At 44.3% G+C, this 20,829-nt stretch overlaps 1 protein-coding gene across 3 annotated transcripts in view; it reads right to left on the bottom strand.

Annotated features, from left to right (window-relative positions):
• Positions 1-20,829, bottom strand: part of cep350 (centrosomal protein 350) — a 38,566-nt gene that overhangs the window by 14,529 nt on the left and 3,208 nt on the right. For 2 of the 3 annotated variants that reach the window (XM_071516953.1, XM_071516955.1), the window contains exons 3-24: positions 20,408-20,451; positions 20,120-20,225; positions 19,705-19,870; positions 16,932-17,587; positions 16,638-16,751; positions 15,357-15,488; positions 12,528-12,644; positions 10,762-11,510; positions 10,514-10,635; positions 8,431-9,509; positions 7,794-7,947; positions 7,261-7,430; positions 6,898-7,084; positions 4,780-5,006; positions 3,822-3,985; positions 2,968-3,078; positions 2,651-2,791; positions 2,353-2,492; positions 1,955-2,062; positions 1,656-1,846; positions 1,141-1,355; positions 478-756 (exon numbers count right to left, since the gene is read on the bottom strand). In XM_071516953.1, coding sequence (XP_071373054.1) covers positions 478-756; positions 1,141-1,355; positions 1,656-1,846; positions 1,955-2,062; positions 2,353-2,492; positions 2,651-2,791; positions 2,968-3,078; positions 3,822-3,985; positions 4,780-5,006; positions 6,898-7,084; positions 7,261-7,430; positions 7,794-7,947; positions 8,431-9,509; positions 10,514-10,635; positions 10,762-11,510; positions 12,528-12,644; positions 15,357-15,488; positions 16,638-16,751; positions 16,932-17,587; positions 19,705-19,870; positions 20,120-20,225; positions 20,408-20,451 — 5,372 coding nt within the window. The remainder of the gene's footprint in view (positions 1-477; positions 757-1,140; positions 1,356-1,655; positions 1,847-1,954; positions 2,063-2,352; positions 2,493-2,650; positions 2,792-2,967; positions 3,079-3,821; positions 3,986-4,779; positions 5,007-6,897; positions 7,085-7,260; positions 7,431-7,793; positions 7,948-8,430; positions 9,510-10,513; positions 10,636-10,761; positions 11,511-12,527; positions 12,645-15,356; positions 15,489-16,637; positions 16,752-16,931; positions 17,588-19,704; positions 19,871-20,119; positions 20,226-20,407; positions 20,452-20,829) is intronic. The other variant, XM_071516954.1, reaches the window with a different exon arrangement.

Below are 20,829 nucleotides of genomic sequence, written 5' to 3'. Positions count from 1 at the left end.
CTTTATCTACATTTCACTTTCATGACTGAGGTGGATTTGGCAGGTGAAAACAATAAGGGATAAGAGTGAGTCATTCTAAGATTTTATACACTCAAGTGTATGTACCGCTACATATGTATCTCCTTACAGTTACCTATTATATTTTGTACCCTCGCGTTTTACTCAGGAGTGTAGTTGAGGCTACACACCTTTTCAATCGGAATAGTAATAATAATGTAATACTTTATACCACAGGGAAATTCTCTTTTCACTTCCCACTTCCACAGGGAGGTCAGAGTGGTGTCACCTCACAACACTCCTGCACTTAGCAGGGATTCAGGCTCACACACTTCAGGAAGCTTCAGCTACGCTACCCTGTTGCCCATAAATGACTGAGTACACCCACCAATCAGTCAAATCTCTAATGCCTTATGGTTGGGGTCACACTATACCCACCTCCTCAACTGTCACTACATTACAGTTTCCACCCCTAACTACCTGCTCCTGCTGTAGTTTCATCAGCAGGCCCCTCTGCTTCTTCCTGATGGGTGGCATCTTGTCATCCTCCCCCTTGTCTCTCAGCCTCTTCTTGTGGTGTTCCAGCCAGGCCAGCTCAGTCTTGGTCTTCTCCTTCAGGGCCTTCTGGCGGAGACGCAGCAGAGAGCTCTGGTGCTGCAGCCTCACCTCCTCGTCCTTCATGTACTGACGCACCATGTCCATGGTGAACTGGGAGAAGCTGTCCTGGCCACCAGAGAAGGCCATGCTCCCATCCTGAGGCTGCAGGAGAGGAAGGAAGGTGAAAAGGAAAGATGTTTGGGGTGAGGGGATGATGAAAAATATCCGGGTCAAAGGTTATGTAATGGTGGGAAACATTGCAGGGAGAGTAAGGGAAAACAGGTAGTAAAGTAAGATGTACAGAAGTAATTACAGATGAAAGGAGAAATCGGGGAGAGAAGACAAATGCTCAGTGAGTAACATCCAGACACCAGAATCTTGTCAGACTACCAGGATATACACAGTCAGCAAATACTGATGGAAAAATCACACAGGCCAGTGGTTACACACTCCTCCCATTGGCAAACACTGACTCAGCCTGAGAGAGTCATTAGGGTGCAAGCATGTTTGCGTATGTGTGTGTGTGTGCATACACTGCCCTCTCACCTTAGAGCTGTTGTGTGCCACTGAGACCAATGTCCTGTTGTGATTGGCTGTCTCTTCCTCAGATTCCTCGTGTGGGCGGGGCTTCTTCTCCAAAGTGCCACGGCGGTGCGCCTCAGATGGCAACAGAGAGCGGAAGGAGCGTTCTTCTATCTCATCCTCGGTCATGGACTCATCAAACTTCAAGGAGTACTCTGTCGCCACTGACGTACTGTCTGCTGAAGGAGCAGAAATAAGATGAGCTCAGGGTACGTTAAAAGCAGTTCCCACCTAGCTTGACTTCACAGCTTTTGAAGGTGTAATGTGTGCGTCTGTGTGCATATGCCAGTGTTTCCCTCCATAACTTTTGGTGGTAATTTCTGCGTTGGTCATAACCCCACCCTGTTTTGGTTCTACTTTTGGCAGGACATGATGATTACACGCAATAGAAAAGTGAATATAAGAATATTATGTGTGGACATGGACACACGAATGTGTGTTAAAATTGTCAACTCTGAGCTGTGCCTTCCATCCAGTACCTTTCTCATCCACTACGGAGGGGATGCTGTCACTGCGGAGGGAGTCGTTTGCTGCTGTTGGAGCATCTTCTTCTATGGAGCTGCTTGCTGCCTCCCTCTCTTTCCTCTCCTCTGCTGTCTCCTTTCTCCTCCACTCCCTCTGGTCTGAGGAGACATGCGACGGGCTGAAGTGGCTAGTGCTGTCTCCTCCACTGAGGAGAGGAAAAAAAGTCTGATTTAGTACCTCCTTTTGGGGAAAAAAGGGACTATGTTTACTTCAAGCCTGTGAAATCAGCACTACATGAGAGGCCCATTAGTACCTGAGGTTGGGTCTCCTGGAGGGCAGGGAGTCAGAGTGACTGAGGCTATTCAGGGGAGAGAGGGGTTCTTCTGGCCTGGCCCTTCTGCCTGACATCTCACTCCTGGAGCTATAACAGAGCACACAAAAGGGACTTACCATACACTTAGGGTATCAGCTCTACCACTGACCATCATAATATGCTTTCTACTGTAGGTGGCAATATACAGTAGCTTCTCTTCAAGTAAGCATGTGATTTAATCCAATTCAGAATTTACAGACAGATGGTGACAAGTAAAGGTTAGAGATGTTCAACTCCATGTACAGGGAAAGACAGACTGAGGTGTAAATGCTGAATAACATAGCTCTTAAAACAAAACAACAACAAAAAAAACCCACAATTTGTGTCTTCTAGTTTACCTGTCAGTGTCAGCTTTGGCCTGTAGCTGCTTCATGAAGGAGCTGTGCTGTTCCCTCTGGTCCAATAAGGTGGTGATGGGAGCAGCAGCAGCAGGGACAATCAAAGCCCCAGCTATCTGGGACCGCGCCAACTCTGTCATCTGACAGATGAAAAGACAATGTGTTGATCAAATATTATGCTTTCCTCCTGTGCTTTTTGTTTTCATTTCTTTACTGAGACCCAACAATGAATCGGCTACTGTTACAAATGACGACAGAGACCGTTTTCCAGGCAGAGTGTGAAGCAGTGAGTGCTGACCTCCTTGATGTGCCGTGCAGCGTCGGCTGTGTACCGAGCTGCCTCAGCCTGTTGACTCATCATCTTAGCGGTGCTTTCCTGGAGGCCGCCCAAAGTCTCTTGTTGGGTTGCTACCATGCTTTCCTGCAGCTCTACATGGGCCTGGACAAAGCCATGCATATACATCCATGTGAACACACACATACACACAGAAGCATTCATACCTTAGTATTCAAAAGGTGAGGAAACAAAAGCAAGGCTGTATGTATCACCTACACGTACTGTATGTTAATATATGTGAGAGTAAACTAACTGATTGCATGTGTGTGTGTGTTTACCCTGGCTACTCTCTGCCTGCTCTCCTCCAGCTGTAGCTGTGCCTCCAGAGCTTCCCTCTCAGCCTTGATCTTCAGCTCATATAGGTCATGATCATGGCGCTGCTGCTGGGCCTGCAGGGTCAAAGGTCAGAGAGCAGGTTAACATAGTGTATAAATATAGACAGAGCCATTATGGTGAAGTAGTAGGTCACTAAAATTTATGGAGGCTAAAAAAGCTCCTCAAATGATTTTCAAAATGTCAATGTTACGCAGTAACAAAAATTTTACTGAATTCCCAATAAATTAATTCCCAAGAAACTAAAAAAATCAATTATTGGGAATTCTTTTCAAGTATAATTCACACTGGTGAAGTTCACAATATAGTACATAATACACAATATACAAGTACGCAATATGCAACAGCAACAGATACTGTACAGTCCCATGGCGCATTCATGGCGATGATTACAACTCTCTGGCTACATAGCTGATCAGTTGCATTAATCTCTTCTATGTTGCATATGGTAACATTAGGCTACCTTGTTTTGCCAATCAACATTAGCAACTACACGGATACCAAACATAGCCAAAACCACAATTACATACATAGAAGCACTGCTTATAGAACAATGCGTTTTATTATAAAACTCTTGAGTATGTGTTGTCTTACAATTATCAAAAGATTTAGCTATATACACTACATCACCACACATCACTGTACGGCAGCAGTCCATGAAAACGTATTGACGAAAAACCTAGAAGTATGTCCTCTATCATCTATAAACATTTGCACACGAGAGAGGAGAACTAAAATGTGAGTAATTATAGTTTAAGTTTAATTTTCATAATAATACAACTTTTGATCCAACGTTCACCTTGAGTATCTGAGCCAATGACACGCTCTCCTGCTGAGCCATGGACACGCCCCTCAGCCTCTCCACATCCCCCAGTTGACGGACAGACTCCTCAATGGACTCCAGGTAGTTGAGCTCTGCTGACATACGCTGCTGCAAGACTCCAGGGGCATACAGCAGCTCACCTGGGGGAAAGGAAAGACAGATGAGGAAAGAGAGAAATGAAGAGAGGGGTGTTGGTAGAGAGTATTCTTTGCACTTCTATCATCCAAACCAAGGATATACAAATGTGTAAGGGCCAAAAGATGAATGAGGAGGTAGATGCTAAATATATCAATAGTTCTTTACTGGGATGTAACAATACATTCAGCTCACAGTTCAATATTATCACGATATTTGAGGAAAATCTGAATGAAGACAATTATGTCTGAAACAAACCCCTTTTTATTTCTGAGGGAAAACAAAAACAAAACAAAAGTGCAAACCATAAATAGAGTGACAACATGTTTTATGTTAAATTTAAAACTTTTTAAGACCTTTTTAATGCCAGTTCAAATTTAAGACCAATTTGATCCCCAAATAAGCCTGAAGAGTAAAAAACAGCAACAAAAAAACGTTTTTTTAAGACTCAACAACATACCTACAAGGCAATCTTTGTAAGACAGTTGTCTTGTTGCTGTTTTGTCCTTAATTGGAAACCTAAAATGCTACCACACCGTAGATTTAAAGCTTGAAGGAGTGTTTTACATTTCAATTTCACCTGAGTCCATCTTGTTGCCTACATCTACACAGTAGTTCGTTCAGCTGACCTCATTGGAAGTGTGGTGACCAAAGTTGAAACTTTCTAAATTTACGCTCTCTAGTGTTTAAACAATGCAAAAGAGAAAAGACCATTCTGAATGTCATTTCTTAGATATTAGACCGCAGCTGAAATTGCATTTTTTCCAACTCCACAATGCATCCCGAGTTCATTATATACCTGTTGTCTTGGTCTCTGCTCTACCACTGCGTGCTGTGGTGTGTGTTGCTAAGGATCCATTCCCCAGACCCAGGCCTATGTTCAGGTTGTCTGCCCCCACCAGAGAGCCACTTCTCAGGGAATCGCTGGGAGAGTCTGCCCCCGGAGGAGACCCAGGGCCTGGAGAGCCAGAAGGAGAAGCCAGGCCAAGTCTGCCCACTGGAGACTTCTTAATGTCCAGCCCCAAACTAGAGATAGGGTAAAGAAAAAATGGAGGGAAAGCTCAGTTACTCATAAGAAGATATGTTCTAGAGTGGATACATTTGCAGCTCTCAGGTTAATGGGTTTCACAGTTAATGGTTAGATGTGTGAAAAATAGCAGAAAAGTGGACATTAATGTGATATGCACCATGTAAATCATATTAAACAGAATATTTTAATCAGTTCATTGTGCTTTGCATGTTGTAAGCTCTACATAGTGGGGTGGCCATCTTGAAGACAGGAGCAGGTTGTTTAAACAGTAAAGAAAAGGGGGCCCCTGGCCCAGGAAAGGCTAGAACTGACTCAAGCAGAGTAACCCTACTGTGTGAGGCACAGAGTATGAATGGCTATATTGTGCTGCTGAGAGATGGACCAGAGGCCAAGGACGATGTCTAAAGAGATCAGGGTATACATTCTGTTTCCGCACTGGGGCCAGCAGGATAGACAATGCCACCTCTTTTCTCCAAGGATGACCCTGAGACTCTGTACCATACCATAACACAATAACATTACCATGACCTCAGTGCTGAAAGCAGTTAGCTGTCACATGAACAGATAAACATGCAACTAAGTGTCTAGGGATTTGTAATCAGTCAAAAGCAAAAACATAATGAAGCCATTAGTAATAGATGTGCTCTCCCTAAAGAAATCATTTTTATGGTTGTGTCTGTCACAGTAACGGACAGTAAGTCACCACACAAGTATAACAACAAGCGGCACTGTTTATGGCACTCAGAAGGACAGACAGACAGTTAGTTCTGTCTGAATTGTGAATGTCTTACCATCACCTTGGAAGACAGACAGGCTTCATGGTATGGCAAGAATCTGCCACCTGGGCTTCAGAAACATGCCATTAGAGGGCTCAAATGTCACTACTGGGGTAAAGAAAAAGAGAAGAAAAAAAACAAACAACCTCTCTCCTCTTCTCTCCCTTGGAGACATGCCCAAGCTGCGGTGAAGCCGGCCGCCCTGACCAACCACCTTGCAAGCCCCCAAAACAAAAGAGCCAGTGTTCTGTCTTTGGGCGAGCTGCAGCCTCCTCCTGCTGCTGGTCTCTACACGGCTGCTAAAGCCCTCAAGCCTTCAACAGAACAGCAAGCCACAAGACTGTTTTGCCTGGCAGCCTCAACTTGAGCTCTCTATGCACAGTTTAATAATTAGGACTTGGTCATGCCCAGATAAATTAACCTTTGAGTAATTAAGTTGAGTGTTTGGGATAGAAACAACTGAGATGCCCCAGTGCTGAAAAGATCCCATTCATCCCCAAGTGTGCATAGATTTTGAGACTGCATTTTATCTTGGCTTGGAAATACTTAGAAAAGGAAACAGTGTGGCTGGTGTCGCCTTCCAAGTTCATTTAGATATTCCTTTAAAACAGAGTAAACATTATGAGGTGCACCGGTCTTGGAAAAAAAATGTGCGATTTATCACTACACCATGGTGATAAATCAGATTAGAACCAGGAAATTAACATGACTATATTGAGCCATTACCCTAAAAAACAGACTATCTATGAATCTATACCCTAACACTTGAAGGGCAGCATGATATTCATTCCTCTGAATGCCAATAGCACCACCACTGTTCCCACAAAGCAGTGCTGCTCTGGGGGTTACTGAAAACCAGGAAGGAAGGAAATACCAGAGACAACTCGAGGTGAGGGTAATCCAAACTCGTGAGAACTCCATTTACCCTCTTCTCTGAAACCATTGTACATACTATTCAATCAGATATCTTTGACAGGCTCTTGATTCAAAAGCCTTGAAAAAAAGGAACGTGATGGAACCTTGCAGGTGAAAGTTTTGAACTTTTACACCAGGTATCTACACAAAACTAACAATCTTCTTCATTCAGTGCAATCTGCCCAGGATCCATTACCTTCGGAGAGAATGCCCTGAAGCTCCCCCTAGTGTGCCATCCGAGTGGACGCTCTTGGCCTGGCTGTGGGCAGAGCTTTTCTCTGAGCCCCTCTTCCTGGAGTCGGCAGATGGGGCTTCAGAGGGCGGTGAGCAGGGGCTCCTCTGCTCCTCCACCAGAGTGGCATCACTCCGGTCTGATGCTGTGCCTGCAGAGAAAGGGAGATGTTATCCGGTATGACAGAGGGAGTTATCACTGAAAAAATATGTGATCTTGCAGAGATGGCTTGTTTAACTGAAGCTTCAATCTAATGCAGTGTTTTCCTGATTTAAAAAAAGTTGACAATTCACAGTCATACAGATTAGCAATAATATTGATTGTCACCTCTCTTTCCGGTGGAGCCCTTGGAGAGGGGTGAGGAGCCAGATGCGGAGCCAGAGGAAAGATGAGGTGAGTGAATAGATGAGTGGAGGGATGAATGGTGCGAGTTGAAGTCTCCTGTCCTTTTCTCATAGGGAGATCTCCTCATCAGCTCTTCAAAGTGACTGTTCACGCTGACAGAGAAGGGAGAAAGAGATGATGATGATCAAATCACTTCAAATGAAATAGAGGATCTGCCGTAGCTGTCCATTGTGATCAGAAGCACAACAAAAATACAGGCAAAAAACAGGTTAAATCATCAACTGACTTATGTTCAGCTAACATGAAATAACAGTGGGGTAAAATTTAAAAGATATTTGACATGGTATTTTGAGTCATGTTACATAGTATTTGTGCTAATCATATTCCTTACTAATGAAGTGTTTTTCATACCACTTGCTCTGAACTGTTCTGGGCTTCTAATCTGCCTGTCAGTTGCGTGACATGGATGCCACCTAGTGGACAGTTTATGAACATGTCCATTTTATTTCTCTTACCTGTGTCCATTGTATCCTCTCCTCGACTGGCCACTGGCTCCACTGCTACGGGACGACACAAAGTCATCTTCATAGACTGCTGCGTCTCCGGGGGAAGCTCCGGATTGGACAGAACGGACAGAGGGAGAGTTCCTTTCTGCTTTATCCTCAGCCACTACAGGACAAGACACAGGATAAAACAGATTAAGGAGGAATGTCTTACAATCTTGTGAGTGCCCAAGACTGTCAGTAAGTAATATGACAGTATGTACACTACACAGCATTATTCATATGATAAACATTCTAGTATTAGGGTTAGGATGAGCATAGGTCTTATGGTTCCTTTACATTAATTCTGGCCACAACTAAAAATGTAAACGCAATGAAAAATAACAATGAAAATTCATCATCTGGCCAGATTGCTCAATCCACTCCCCCTAAAAAAAGAAAAAAATAATAATTAAATTAGTTACACCACAATTGTCAATAAATCATGATATAAATATCTCAATAGAGCCATTCTTATCCTGCAACACCCACTGATCCTGGAATATGCCCAGGACTGAAGCTGGGTCTCAAAGCCAAATTTCCCCTGTATCTAAAAAACAATTTACACAGGAAAGATATTTTGTGGCAAGGTACTCATGTGTGAACTAACCTTTAACATGGCCATGAAGGTTCTTGGTGAAAATATTGATGACGCTCAGAGGGCTTCCTTTGCTCAGCTCCTCCCAGGCTGCTTTGCTGCTGTCCCGCTGGGCAAAGGGGGAGCTGAGGGTCGAACATTTCTCTGCCTCCCTCTGGAACTGGGACAGGCGCTGGTAGTCCCCTCTCTGGCCCACGCAGTAGTCTACAGCACCCAGGCGATCTGCTGGTCTAGGTATGTGATTGCTGGAGGGGTGAGGAGGGCTTGCATCATCCTCAGTAAGACTCCCCTCACTCAGGAGAGGACCCTCACTGATGGAACCTCCACTTGAGTCATGGAGATCTGTCCTCTTTCTGTCCATGTTATTCTCTTCCTTTTCCTCCATCTCTCCATACCTTCTCCTCTGTGCCATTTCGTTCATCCTGTCCACCTTCTCCAAGCCGTTGACTAGCGTCCACCCTTGTTGTGTGTGGCCTGTTACAGCAGTAGAAGCAGCTCGTGGCTTGGTGAGGCTGGTCTGTACACCATTCTTTTCTTTTTGCCCCCTGAAGGTGTGCAGATTGCCTACACCCGGCAAGGCTGCGCCACTGTATGAACTCTGACCTGCGCTGCTCAAAATCCTCTGGATCCTCAAAGCCAGGTCATTAGTGTCTGTCGTGGCACTTGCGGTCGTTTCCCTGACAGAGTGGCTGACTGCACTGGCCCAGCGCCCATCATCAACGTTAATCTGAGAGGGCTGAGGAGCCAAAATGGCATCCACATCCATGGTAGTTGCAGAGCCGTAGTTGATGCCCTCTCCGGCCAGTTTCCGTGCCTCACTTTCAATACGGTTAGAGAGGGACGCGGCTGTGGCCTTTAGGGCCTCGATGCGGGACATCTTGGACCGTGACTTGTTGGGAGGTGCTGTGGTTGGGTGCTGGACATGTTGGTGTTCTCCAGCAGCCACCACAGTCTCCAGCCTAAGAAGCTGAGAGAGGAGATGGTCACCAGAGGGTGCCAGAGCACCGCTGTTGGTGACAGTTGCAAGTCGGACAGCTGGGCTCAGGCGGTCAGGCTGAGGCCAGGAGGGAACTCCCACACCCAGATCATTCCTACATGAGTGGGAGCGACACAGAGTAGAAAGAACAGAAGGAGAGAGAGAAAGGAGATTAGTAATCCACTAGGCTATAAAGAGCTGGGTTAAATTCAACAAAGATCAAACAAAAGATCTGTGTGTCTGTTTGATGGGGTAAGTGAACAAGAAGTGTTCTCCTCTCTCTCAACAACTACCATCAAGCTGCCCTTGGGCAAGGCACTGAGCCCCCAACAGCTCCAATGGAGCTTCTCAGCCAAGAGTAGAAGACGGTGGTTGTATCAAACAGTTTCCAGGTGTCAATGTGTGTCTAAAGTCACATCTGCACTAAGAGAGTACCTATAAAGACATGGAGCCATAATCTCTATGACCTGTGCTTTATAGTTGTTCACAAGGCATTTTCAAACTATTCATACCAAATGAATTATTCACAAGTTTAGAATTCATAGGTTTACAAGGTACCAAGACACAAATAAAAGCATAAAAAAAATTCTGTTTCAAACATGCCTGAGTGTAGCTAAAAACCACTGAGGCATGTAACTGGAGGGGAAATGATGAGTCAAACTGAATATACCAACTCCATAAAAACCAAGGAGCAGGATTTATCCATTTCCCAAATAAGAACATTACATACCCTCATGTTCACTCCAGTCAGAATTATCTGAGGTGTTATTTCTTGCATCTAAAATAGGAGCGGTGGCTGTAAAAGTTCCCTATTTTCATTTCATCCGGTACTAAAATGCAGCGCCATAAGGCTTCTGTGGCACTTGCAAGGGGTGTCCATAGAAACCATGTGTCTGAAAACAAACAGTTCCTCTGTTTGGCACAGTCAGGTGATTCCCTAGTAATTATCTACCAAAAATTATTTCCAGCAGATGAAAAAATATGTACTTGCAGAGAGTTTGTGTGCTTATCTGTGTGCATGTGTACCGGTATAAAACAGTGTAGGGTTTTTGTTTTTCTGGACAGTGAAGGAGGTGGGCAGGCAGGTGTGTGTGTGTGTGTGTGTGTGTGTGTGTATACCTGGATAGTGGAGGGGGTGACTGTTCAGACAAAGACATATCGCTGCTTGAGGGACTCCGTGGCGGCCCTAGTCTTTTGTTCTCCTTGTCCGACTCTCCTGAGGGCTGGTACATCGGTCTCTGCTGCAGAACACATATCCACACACATAAATTCTTAGTTCTTCTTACACATGCGATTAGTTTACGCAATCTTACACTATTACTCTTTTTACCCAATACAGGTTTCATTAATGTGTGCTGCATATTTACCAGTTGACCAGAAGTAGAAGCAGCAGCAGGTTGTGTCTGTGTGGCCTCCTCTCCCAGCTGGGCCTCCTCCAGCAGCAGTTTGGTGTAGGTCTCCTGTAGCCGTTTCTGCACAGGGGCCACAGGGGCCTCAGTGGCAAGGGCCACTGCTTTAGCTACTCCTCTCTGCTTCCTGTAGAGCTCCTGCAGTCTCTGGTTTCTCCTCTCCGCCTCCTCCTTTTGTTCCCTCTTCTCCTCCGCCTGACGCCTCTTCCTCTCTTCCTGTTGCCGGGCAATGTACTGGCGAACGGTGTCAGCGTCATAGTGGCGCTTCTTCTGCCTTGTCTCAGCAGTGGTGATGGGCTCAGGTTGGCGTTTGGCAGGGCTGGCGCTGCGGCAGCCTCTTAAGGAGGTACCTGTTGCTGTGGTAGCCCCCCAGGCAGAGACTGAAGCCCTTGTTCGTGACCCTGATCCCCCTCTCCCTCTCCTACCGCTGTCCCCTCCCCGGGACCTCTGCCGGGCCCTCTCTTCCTTCTCAGCTGCTCTGCACTCCAGTTGCAGATCATCCAGTATACCCTGGATGTCTGCTGATAGCAGCTCTGTGCTTGCAGCCACTGGGGCCTTGTCCTGAGCTGCAGCTGAGGGAATGGGCGTGGTTGTGGAGTGGCTATTAGATCTTCCCTGGGTGCTGCTGCGAGGCCTCTCTGTGCTGTTGGGGCGCGATCGCCAGTTTGATTCTGAACATGGGTCTGAACTGGAGCGGTGCGGGCGACCTGGAGGACATTTACAGAAAGGCAAGATATTCCAGTTGGTAACTGGTAGACAGCTAGAAATTGGAAAGAAATGCACACCAGCATTGGCAGAGTGCTGGCTCATCGAGAGAAACAGTAACTTTATAAATGGGGCTTGAGAGGCAAGATTGTCGTTGCAACTCTAATCTGGGTCAAACTGAAAATACCCAACTAGATTTTACAGTGTCTAATCCAGACATGAGTGTTTACAGTGCACAGTGCTTTTTCACAACATGGCTGCAGCGATAATCATTATGAAGCATCTCCCTGCCCTACTCTGCCTCTCCCCAGAGTACATGCCTCCTGCACTGGGGGCAACTTCAGGAAATCAGACCATGTTTAATTGTGCAGCCAGCCAGAAACAGCCAGTCAATCTCTATTCCTTCCGGTCAACGGCAGCCAGCATGGGCTAGGCTAGCACACACAGAGAGAGAAGAAGATAGTGTGTACAGGAGACAGAGACTGTGGCTGTGTGTGCATAGTGGAAGCCGTATACTCTTTATTTATTGATATCCCTCTGGCTGGCTGTGTTGCCTGTCTGGCTGTCACACTGTGTGTCCCGGACATGCAAAACTACACACTGGAGACCATATATAACATCTTCCAATTACATACACAAACTCCACTACAGGCAACAGCAACAGTGTAGCCAGTACTGAAATTTATATTTATTTATATTTGATTTTACTGGTGGAAGGGCTAAAGCAAGAGCGAGAGATAACAGAAAGTGAGGAGAAGGACACACGATTGGGGGGGGGGGGGGGTACAACGTAACAACAAGAAAGGTGTGGTGGGAAAGAAACAGTAGCCCAAAAATGGAGATGGTTAATAACGGTGTGTCAAGAGAAGGTACAAGAAGACTGTAGCTGCAGCAGAGAAGACTGGATTATGGATGGCGGGGTTGGTCGTCGATAAGGAGAAAGGGGGCTGATGTGGTAACATAAGACAGGGGTGTAGTGGCACATATAGAGGGGTAAAAGTTTAGGTCTCCAGGCCCACCTGTCTTGCTCAGTCTGTCAGCTGGCGGGGGCCTGTCCTCGCTGGGCAGCCTGGGAACTGGACCCAGCACCATCTTCACCAGCTTCTGGCCCTCCCGCCACGACGCAGGGCTGATCACTGCAGGAACACAGAAAGTTAACACCTCAGATGCTGCCAATGACGGGTTTTGTAGAATTAGCGCCACTAAAGTTTCAAAGGGCACTTCTGGTGTGTTAAAGGCCATACACCTTTATGCAAGTCAATATGGTTCATGTTGGCTTCACAGAATATGATTACGCATATGCACACACCACCACCGACGCTTGCTCGATTAAACACACACACTGCTTAGAGCACAGCAGAAATAGAGGAAAAAGACATGACAGGCAAGACTGACAGCTTCAATAAGACTAATTTAATAAAGCAGTTGAATGGCAAGAATCTCCACTGTCAAAAGAAAAAGAGAAGCCACACTACATTATGCATGTGCCTCTCTACTATGAATCTCCAGGGCAAACCAAATTCTTTGAGTTTCATGCAAGTTTAATTTAACATCTCTGGTTTATGCATGACCTTGTGAAACTGAGTTTGCGAAAATGACTCCAAGCAGGAATTAGCCAAGAGAAAATAGAAAATGATGCACAGCACCATGCTGGAACTTCGGGATGTGGAACATCCATAAAAACAGAGATATCATTAAATGCAGATTCTTATTTGGCTATTCAAATTAATTTGACTTCCAAACACCAGTCCAATATGACATGCGTGGACCCTGCACATCAGAGAAGCGCGTGGTAATGAAGCTGCACAGCTACTAACCAAGCAGCTGTTTGTACTGTGTGGATGAGCCAACAGGGCTGAACTTGATCACAGATTTCAGGGGGCTATTTATAGTGCTGTGCCGGCATGGAACAGAGACCAGCCAGAGAGGAAAGACAAGCCAAAAGCTGGAAAACAGGATCAGACTATAGCATGAGGATGCATGGAGGGGATAAAGAGAGTGCAAAAGAAACACAGGCAGACACTGGACATAGAATGAACGAGAGCAAGAGAGTAGGAGAGACACAAGGTGTCTCTGTGTGTGTTTGGCTATGTTTCCATCCAACTGTCAAGCAAACTTGAAACTTGAAATGTCACAAAAAATTAAATATGAACTACCCACATTTCCATCAGCTGAATTGGAGCAAATAAATAAGCTTCCTAGCTTCCTTTAACAGAGCTATGTCACGAAACACACATCCACGAGTCAATGGGAAGTCTTTCAAGAATAGAAAAGTATTATGCCACTTCATGTTTTTTTGGTGTCAGCTACTGTTGGCCATATTTCATGCTATCCATATCCAAAGAAAAAAACAGACATGCGCTAGGCATTGTAATGCATCAACTAATGGTCATCCAACCACAACAGGCAGCTACATACTACACTATACATGGGAGCAACAGCATGTATCTCACCTCTGAGAGGTTGTGGAGGACGGATACTTTACAGGCTGCCTTTCAGGATATACAAAGCTACTTTTCAACTGTTTTCCAATGAGACGTCACCATTCATCAGGATAATCATGCTAAGCCTACATCATTATGTATTTGACAAATGCATTTCCATTTGTCAATGCTCAATGCCTGCTATTTATCTCAAAATTTCTTTAGCGACAATATACCTTCTTCCTCAAGCAAGCATAAAATCTTTTATTGAAATGTGCCCTCTCTATTCGGATTTTCTCGTAAAATCCATCATAATTTGCATAAAGTACATAGATGGAAACCAAGATTATGACAGAGAGAGTTGAAAAAGTAAAACAAAGCTGATGTATGTGTATTTATTCATGTGTGCCTCCTACATGCATGCTTTTGGGGGCATCTTTGTGAGTGTACCCAGGGGCAGTTTACTCAGCTGTCCGAGCTCTGCCATGGCCAGGTTCAAGCAATAGGTGGTTACCATTCTACATTTTTCTACAAGGGTGTCTCTATGCTACTTGCTAGTCACAGTCAGAGTGTCACACATACTGGACATTTCTCCAGGGATAAGAGACTTAACACAGCCTGGGCAGCCAGCAGTGGCTCTGGTTCATGTACTGGAACACATGCAGGCCATTTATGGGACACACGGGGGGATGGACAGTTACCACAGTGTTCAGAAACGAGTGTAGACTCTGACTACATTTACATGAGGCTCAAATGGATTATCTACACAACCCAAATGAAAAACCCAGATTGATGTATTGGATTAAGTATGAAAAATGTACAAATGCCTAAAAAAGTTTGGTTACTACAGCCTAATTGATGCAATTTTGACATAAAGTCGTTTGGAATCAGTGTAAAAAAAAAAAAAACCTTGTTTGAATTATTACATTTTTAATGGATCATTAAGTTGCATGTAAACAGTAAGTGATTTATGTTATCAGACTCAGTGTGTGTTCAGTTGACAGCAGAGTAAGGTTCTGTATTTCAATGGACTCCAGTTAAGTGTGAGATAGCAGAGATGACACCAGCCAAATGATAACTGCATCTGTGAGATCAGAAGTGTTGCTGTGTGAGACAGGGTGAGATAACAGAAAACTAAAGGGAGAATAAAAGAGAGTGATAAGGAGAGACAAGAAATACATAGAATACAACTGACTTGAAAAGGGACAGATGTTAGACTGAAAGTCAAAGCCCGTTGAAAAGGGCATTTGAGCCCACAAATGGTTCATTAGTTAAGGCCCTAAGGTCTTTGGAACGTGCTCACTGTCCAATGATCACAACCTGCTAGATCCTTCCACCTTCTCAGCTTTCCTACGATCTCAGTAAAGAAAAAATACCAAGAAGAGAGAGCTGCCCACTTCGCTCAATATAAAAAAGTTATTATACCTTGTTTTGCATCTGAGTCAGAGGCAAGGGCAGCTTTGTGGACCTTCCTGACTGGTTTGGGAGGCCGCCTCTCTTTGGACCTGTCTGCTGGCCTCTGTTCCCTCTGCTGTTGGTGTCTGGATCTGGTGCTCTCTGTACAAAAAACACACAGGGAAAATAAGCCACCGAGCACGGCACGGAAACCATAGACCAAGAAATGATAAACAAACATCTCTGCATGGTATAAACAAATGAAATTAAAAGTCAGCAGTGGGATGAAACGCGTGTAAGCTCCGTGTCAAAAATCATGAGGTATATCTGAAAATGAAACACTTGGCATACTAAACTCCTCAGTAAACAGCTGCTAACAGATTTAGACACTAGCAAACATAATTTGTGCTTCTGGCTGATTCAATACAATTTACAGCAGAACCTTGTTTATCTGTAGCTCAGACTTCTGAATCAGCAATCTGCCAGCAGTCAAAATGTGCTGTGACATTTTATATAATATTAAAATACAATTGAATAGAATCAACATAATAACTGAAATCTGCTATCTCTGCTATTTTAATTGTAATATAATTCAGTGTTTTGTACATTTAATTCTTCCTAATGACCACAATCCGAATGGGTTCGCATAATCAAGGTTATACTGCAGTTATTTAGGTCAAGTGTGTTTGAGGGTGGTGGGGGCATCAGTAAGCAGGAATGGGGTCTTGTAACCTGGCCGGAAGCCCAGGAACACAGAGAGACCAAAGCAGATCAGAGACGAGTGAACATTCTGGGAAGATGAGTCCCTGTAAGTACGGGAAAGAAACCAGGGCTGCTCTGCCATGGTTGTGGAAAAATGCCTGGAGGCTCTGCTGCAGAAAAACCCTAACCACATGCAATGCTCCTCGCACAGAAGACACAATGTCCCCCAGATTCATACTAGGACACCCAAACCTCTACTGACGTATTCTCATTCAACATTTTTCTTTGATGTTCTCAGAAAGCAGCTACTTTGATTGACTTACTTAAGGGACAACAGTAAAATTTCAGTGACATACTAGATGTTAAACTACTATGTGTTATTTGAACTAGTGGTAGTAATTTCCTGCCAGTGCCCCAGCAGTTAGGAGTAGGTAGAGAAAGGCCTGGATATTTAAACCGAGCATCATGTGCCAGTTGCTTTTAGATCCAATGACGAGAAAGCAGGGCAGAGTCTGCTGCCCAAATGCAATGTTTTCCAGGAAGTGTGTGTATGTGTGTGTGTGTGTGTGTGTGTGTGTGTGTGTGTGTGAGTGTGTGTTCCATGCTCACCAGCGAACTGCCGTGACAGGTCTCTGTAGATCTCTCTGCTAAGATTATGAAACTCCTCTTCCTTCCAAACTTTCCCATCAGGGGTCCGGATCTTTGTCTCAGTACTGTTGAAACCTGAGAGGAACAGAAAGGATCCAAAATATAAACCGTAGCTACCCGGTTTGTACTGTATTGCTTAAATCTATCATCCAAACCAGCAAAATATCACTGAACATTTCATTCTCATGTTATATCATTCATAGGTCAAACGCGCAAACAAGTTAGAGTTTGGGTCGGATGCAACAGTCAAGATACCTTTGTATATAGGTGCAGGTGGCGCAGCTGCAACTTTCCGTATTTTCGCTGTGGGCATAGTGGTAGCGCCACCACCGTCACTCCCCACAGTTCCCAGTATGGGCTGTTCCAGGTATCCCAGCAGCCTGTCTCTCTCTGCAGCCTCCTCCAGATGTTGCCTCTGCCTGCGAATACGCTCTTTCAGCTTCTCCAGCTTATCGTCAGGCTGACGTCGCCGTAGATTCTCCAGCCGCTGGGAAGCTGATCCAGGGCTGGTGGAGGCAGAGCTCTCCCCTCGGCCCACAGAGCCTGGGGCTGGAGCTAGTGATGGGCTCGACTCTTGGCTCTCCATGCTCTGGGTGAGTTGTGCTTTGGGCGTACCGTCCTCCCCAGCCCCCTCCCTAGCAGGGGCTCGTACCCCTGTGGGATGTGACTGGCCAACAGTCCTCAGAGTGTCCAGGTCATTGAGGTAGCGGACCTCTGTGCTCTCCAGAGCCGAGGAGTGTGTGCTGTCCAGGTCCCTGTCCGTCTGTTTGTCCCTGGTGTCTCTCTGGTAGACCAGCTGACTGAGGAGAGGATCTGAGGCAGGCGGGGAGGATGGGTACGAAAACCCAGGCACTGACTGCAGGCTGTAGGCCTCCAGCTGTGAGGGGGGCAGCGGCGGAGGGGTGGCCTCCCTGGACAGAAACCAGATTACACAGGATCAGGAAGAGGATCAAGATTTACTCTTAATTTACCATTCACTGAGCAAGTGCACCAAGAACACATTTGTGGGTGGTCAAGGGGTATAGCTGCAGGAAGGAAGTATGTATACACTTGAGATGTCACTTTTTTCAATGACACCATTTAAAATCTCCCAACTGATTCGGTATTACAATTCTTACACTGCCCTCATTGATGCTGAGACTCACTTGCAGAATAAGATTACTGGTGACTTGCGTAGTCAGTTTATATTTTCATCCATTTGTGCTGGAGAGAGCAGGAAAAAGTGCCTTGCTTGACCACATTGCTTGGTGGAAAGGTTTGAGTTTCAGTATTAAAGGATAAGGCCGGTGTTTTTTAATACATTGCTTACCGTCAACAAATCCTATGAAAATAACAAAATCAGCAATGATTTTGTTTTGCCAGCAAATCTCGTCCATGTAGCCGGTACCCAATGAAGCCATGTCCCAGTAGCCATAGAACTCCATTGTATTAAAAAAATGATTAAAAACACATCAAAGAGCCATGCCGTTGCTCTGGGCAGCATATTTCATCATCACGATGCACCGGGCCAGCAGACTTTTTCCTCAAACAACTTAATAAGCCGGCTGTAAACACTTTGTGATCTCAGGAAAGTTGTTCCGTAGCACCGAAAATAGTCCCTGGCATAATGAAGAATTTGTTCCCATTTGAATTTGATTTGGTAATAACTACAACAGCCTGACTTTTCGTGGTAACAGTTAGCGATTTTTAAAATTGAAACTATGTCTTTGTGAGCTGTATTTCAAGGTTTTTAGCTTACAATTGGAGCCAATTACTTCCGGGTTGACGGCTAAAAACGGTACGTGGGAAGTCAGAAAGTAACAGGAGTAGAGCAAGCATTGTTGATTTTGTTATTTTCATAGGATTTGTTGACGGTAAGCAATGCATTAAAAAACGCCAGCCTTATCCTTTAAACTGGAATGCAGCACTGGGAAAATAGCTTGATCCCTGCTGTTAGGTGAACTCTTTCATCGACATTACTTGCATGAATTTGAAACACAATTATACTTTCTTGTAGCTGCTGATCTGATGACTGTGGAAGTGTTAAGTTAGCTTAATTCAAATGTTAATGCAAATTGGAACATGAAAATGCAACCCCACAGTCACATTTTTAATTTTATACTTATACATGCATTATCTGGGACAAAAGGAGAATTTAAATGCAATAATACAATTTGATTTGAATTTCCATGTACTAGTATGCACATTTGCCGGCAATATTAAAACTGTTCATGAAAAAGCCATATGGCATTTAATTTTAGGACTTGTCTCACTTAATGGTTAACAACATTCAAATGATGATTCAAATTTCAAATGTTATAAAACAATTGAACTTATTTTTTCATTGTGTACAATATTTCAGTCATAATTCAAATCTAATAATCGTATTGAACTGTTTTGAGTAACAATATTTGAAGCAAGTCAAGAACACTGGAAATTAGTCTTGAAGGCTTTGTGCTAACCTTTTAATAAAATGGTGCTTAAGCCTCTTATTGCTGAGGCATGTAAGCTATTCAAGCAGGGGATGTCAAGAGCATATGGTCTCTGAAAGGAGGTCTTGTACACTAAAGAACCTCAGGGGCAGGCTGTTATTTGTCTGAAACAGCTCTTCTGACGTAGTAAGTCTGAACAACATTCAATTGATGCAATAATACAGGGAAAAAAATATCACAGCCCAGCAGGCAAATTAACCTCATCTTGGCAATTCAGTTGTCTTCACTCATGTTTGGTGCAGTGCCGATACAAAAGTTCGATATGCATGTTGAATAAAAGCTTATTATGCAATGCAAAAGCCAACACAGGTTGTAGAACAGGTATGTTGATTGGATGAAAGAGGATGTAAGATTAACCATTCAAGTACAAAACCTTGGCACCAAATGTTTTAACACATTTCAGTCGTGTGCAGTACTGACGTGATTCGGTCAGTACCAAAAAGCACCGAGCATCGGTACCCAGCCCTGGGTATGACTGCATAAACTCCTATCCAATAGAAATGTTCCTACAGAGAGGTGGCTGGGGATGATTTATGACAGGGTTTTAGTGTGTGTACCTGTAGGAGGCCAGCGGTTCCCTAAACTCCACGTTGTTGCTCCTACGGACATTGCTGTCCTGGGTGGTGTTTCTCAGTGGACTGCGAGAGCTGCTCTTCTCTGGGCTTTGGTGACTACGCCCCCTCCACTTAGAAGACCCTCCTATGTCATCCACTCGACGTCCATCTGAGGTAGGAAGAGCAGTGTTAAAATCTCATGCTGAATATCAAAAATGTAAAATCTGTTGTGAGGGACTCTTGTATGCTTAGCCTAATATGGACTGCTAGAAGTAAACAAATTCACAACCAGGAGGTATTATTGTCATCTCTTGATTCTGTAATGTAATGTAACATTATAATAATAATAATAATAATAATAATGTGACCAGTAATATGTTCTCATAGCATATTTTATTTAAAATTTTGGAATACTCACCTCTGCGGCTCTGCTTCCTGGAGGAACTCTTCTTGGAGTCCATGACAGAGTCCAGGAGAACCCCTGTCCCTGGAGCTGCCTCGAGACGGTTTTCTATGTGCCGCAACTGCAGGGTGGGAACACAAATGTCAGACTCCTTGGGTGATATAAATGAAGATGAAAGAGTCATCTCTGTCATCTCAGACATTTCAGATTGCACGCCCTTACTTCCCAAAAATGGCAAATCATTATAAATCGTTGACTAACTCAAAACAAAGTAATTCAGCAGAAAACTGTAAGTGTACTTACAGCAGCTTTGGACTGAGTCAAACTTTTCCATGCAGCTGTCAGCTCTGAGAAAGATGGGGAGAGTAAAAGCAAATCAGGACACAGATTGAGAACCTCTTGTTGTGTAGGGCTGGGCGATATGGACAAAATCAAATATCACGATATTTTTTATGCAATACCTCGATATCGATATTGCGACAATATTGTAGGGATGACTATTGGTGCTTTCACAAAATATTTACACAATGAAATTTTTGATAAATAATCATCAGTAATGTGGATATAATGACTAAGTGGGTAAAGGCAAATAATAGAACAGCTAGAACAGTCTGATAAGTTCAGAAAATTACATCACTTTACTGTAATGCAGCCTTTAAAACCAGGAAAAGACAACACTTATGCCATATCACGATATTATGATATCCAAAATCTAAGACGATATC

Source organism: Centroberyx affinis, unplaced genomic scaffold (assembly GCF_046629955.1).
Source record: "Centroberyx affinis isolate AG114_WGS23_722 - 3 ecotype Tasmania unplaced genomic scaffold, CSIRO-AGI_Caff_v1 ptg000440l_1, whole genome shotgun sequence".
NCBI classification, from domain to species: domain Eukaryota; kingdom Metazoa; phylum Chordata; class Actinopteri; order Beryciformes; family Berycidae; genus Centroberyx; species Centroberyx affinis.
The sequence above is the reverse complement of the archived record's forward strand: the minus strand, read 5'-3'. Positions and strand labels throughout refer to the sequence as shown.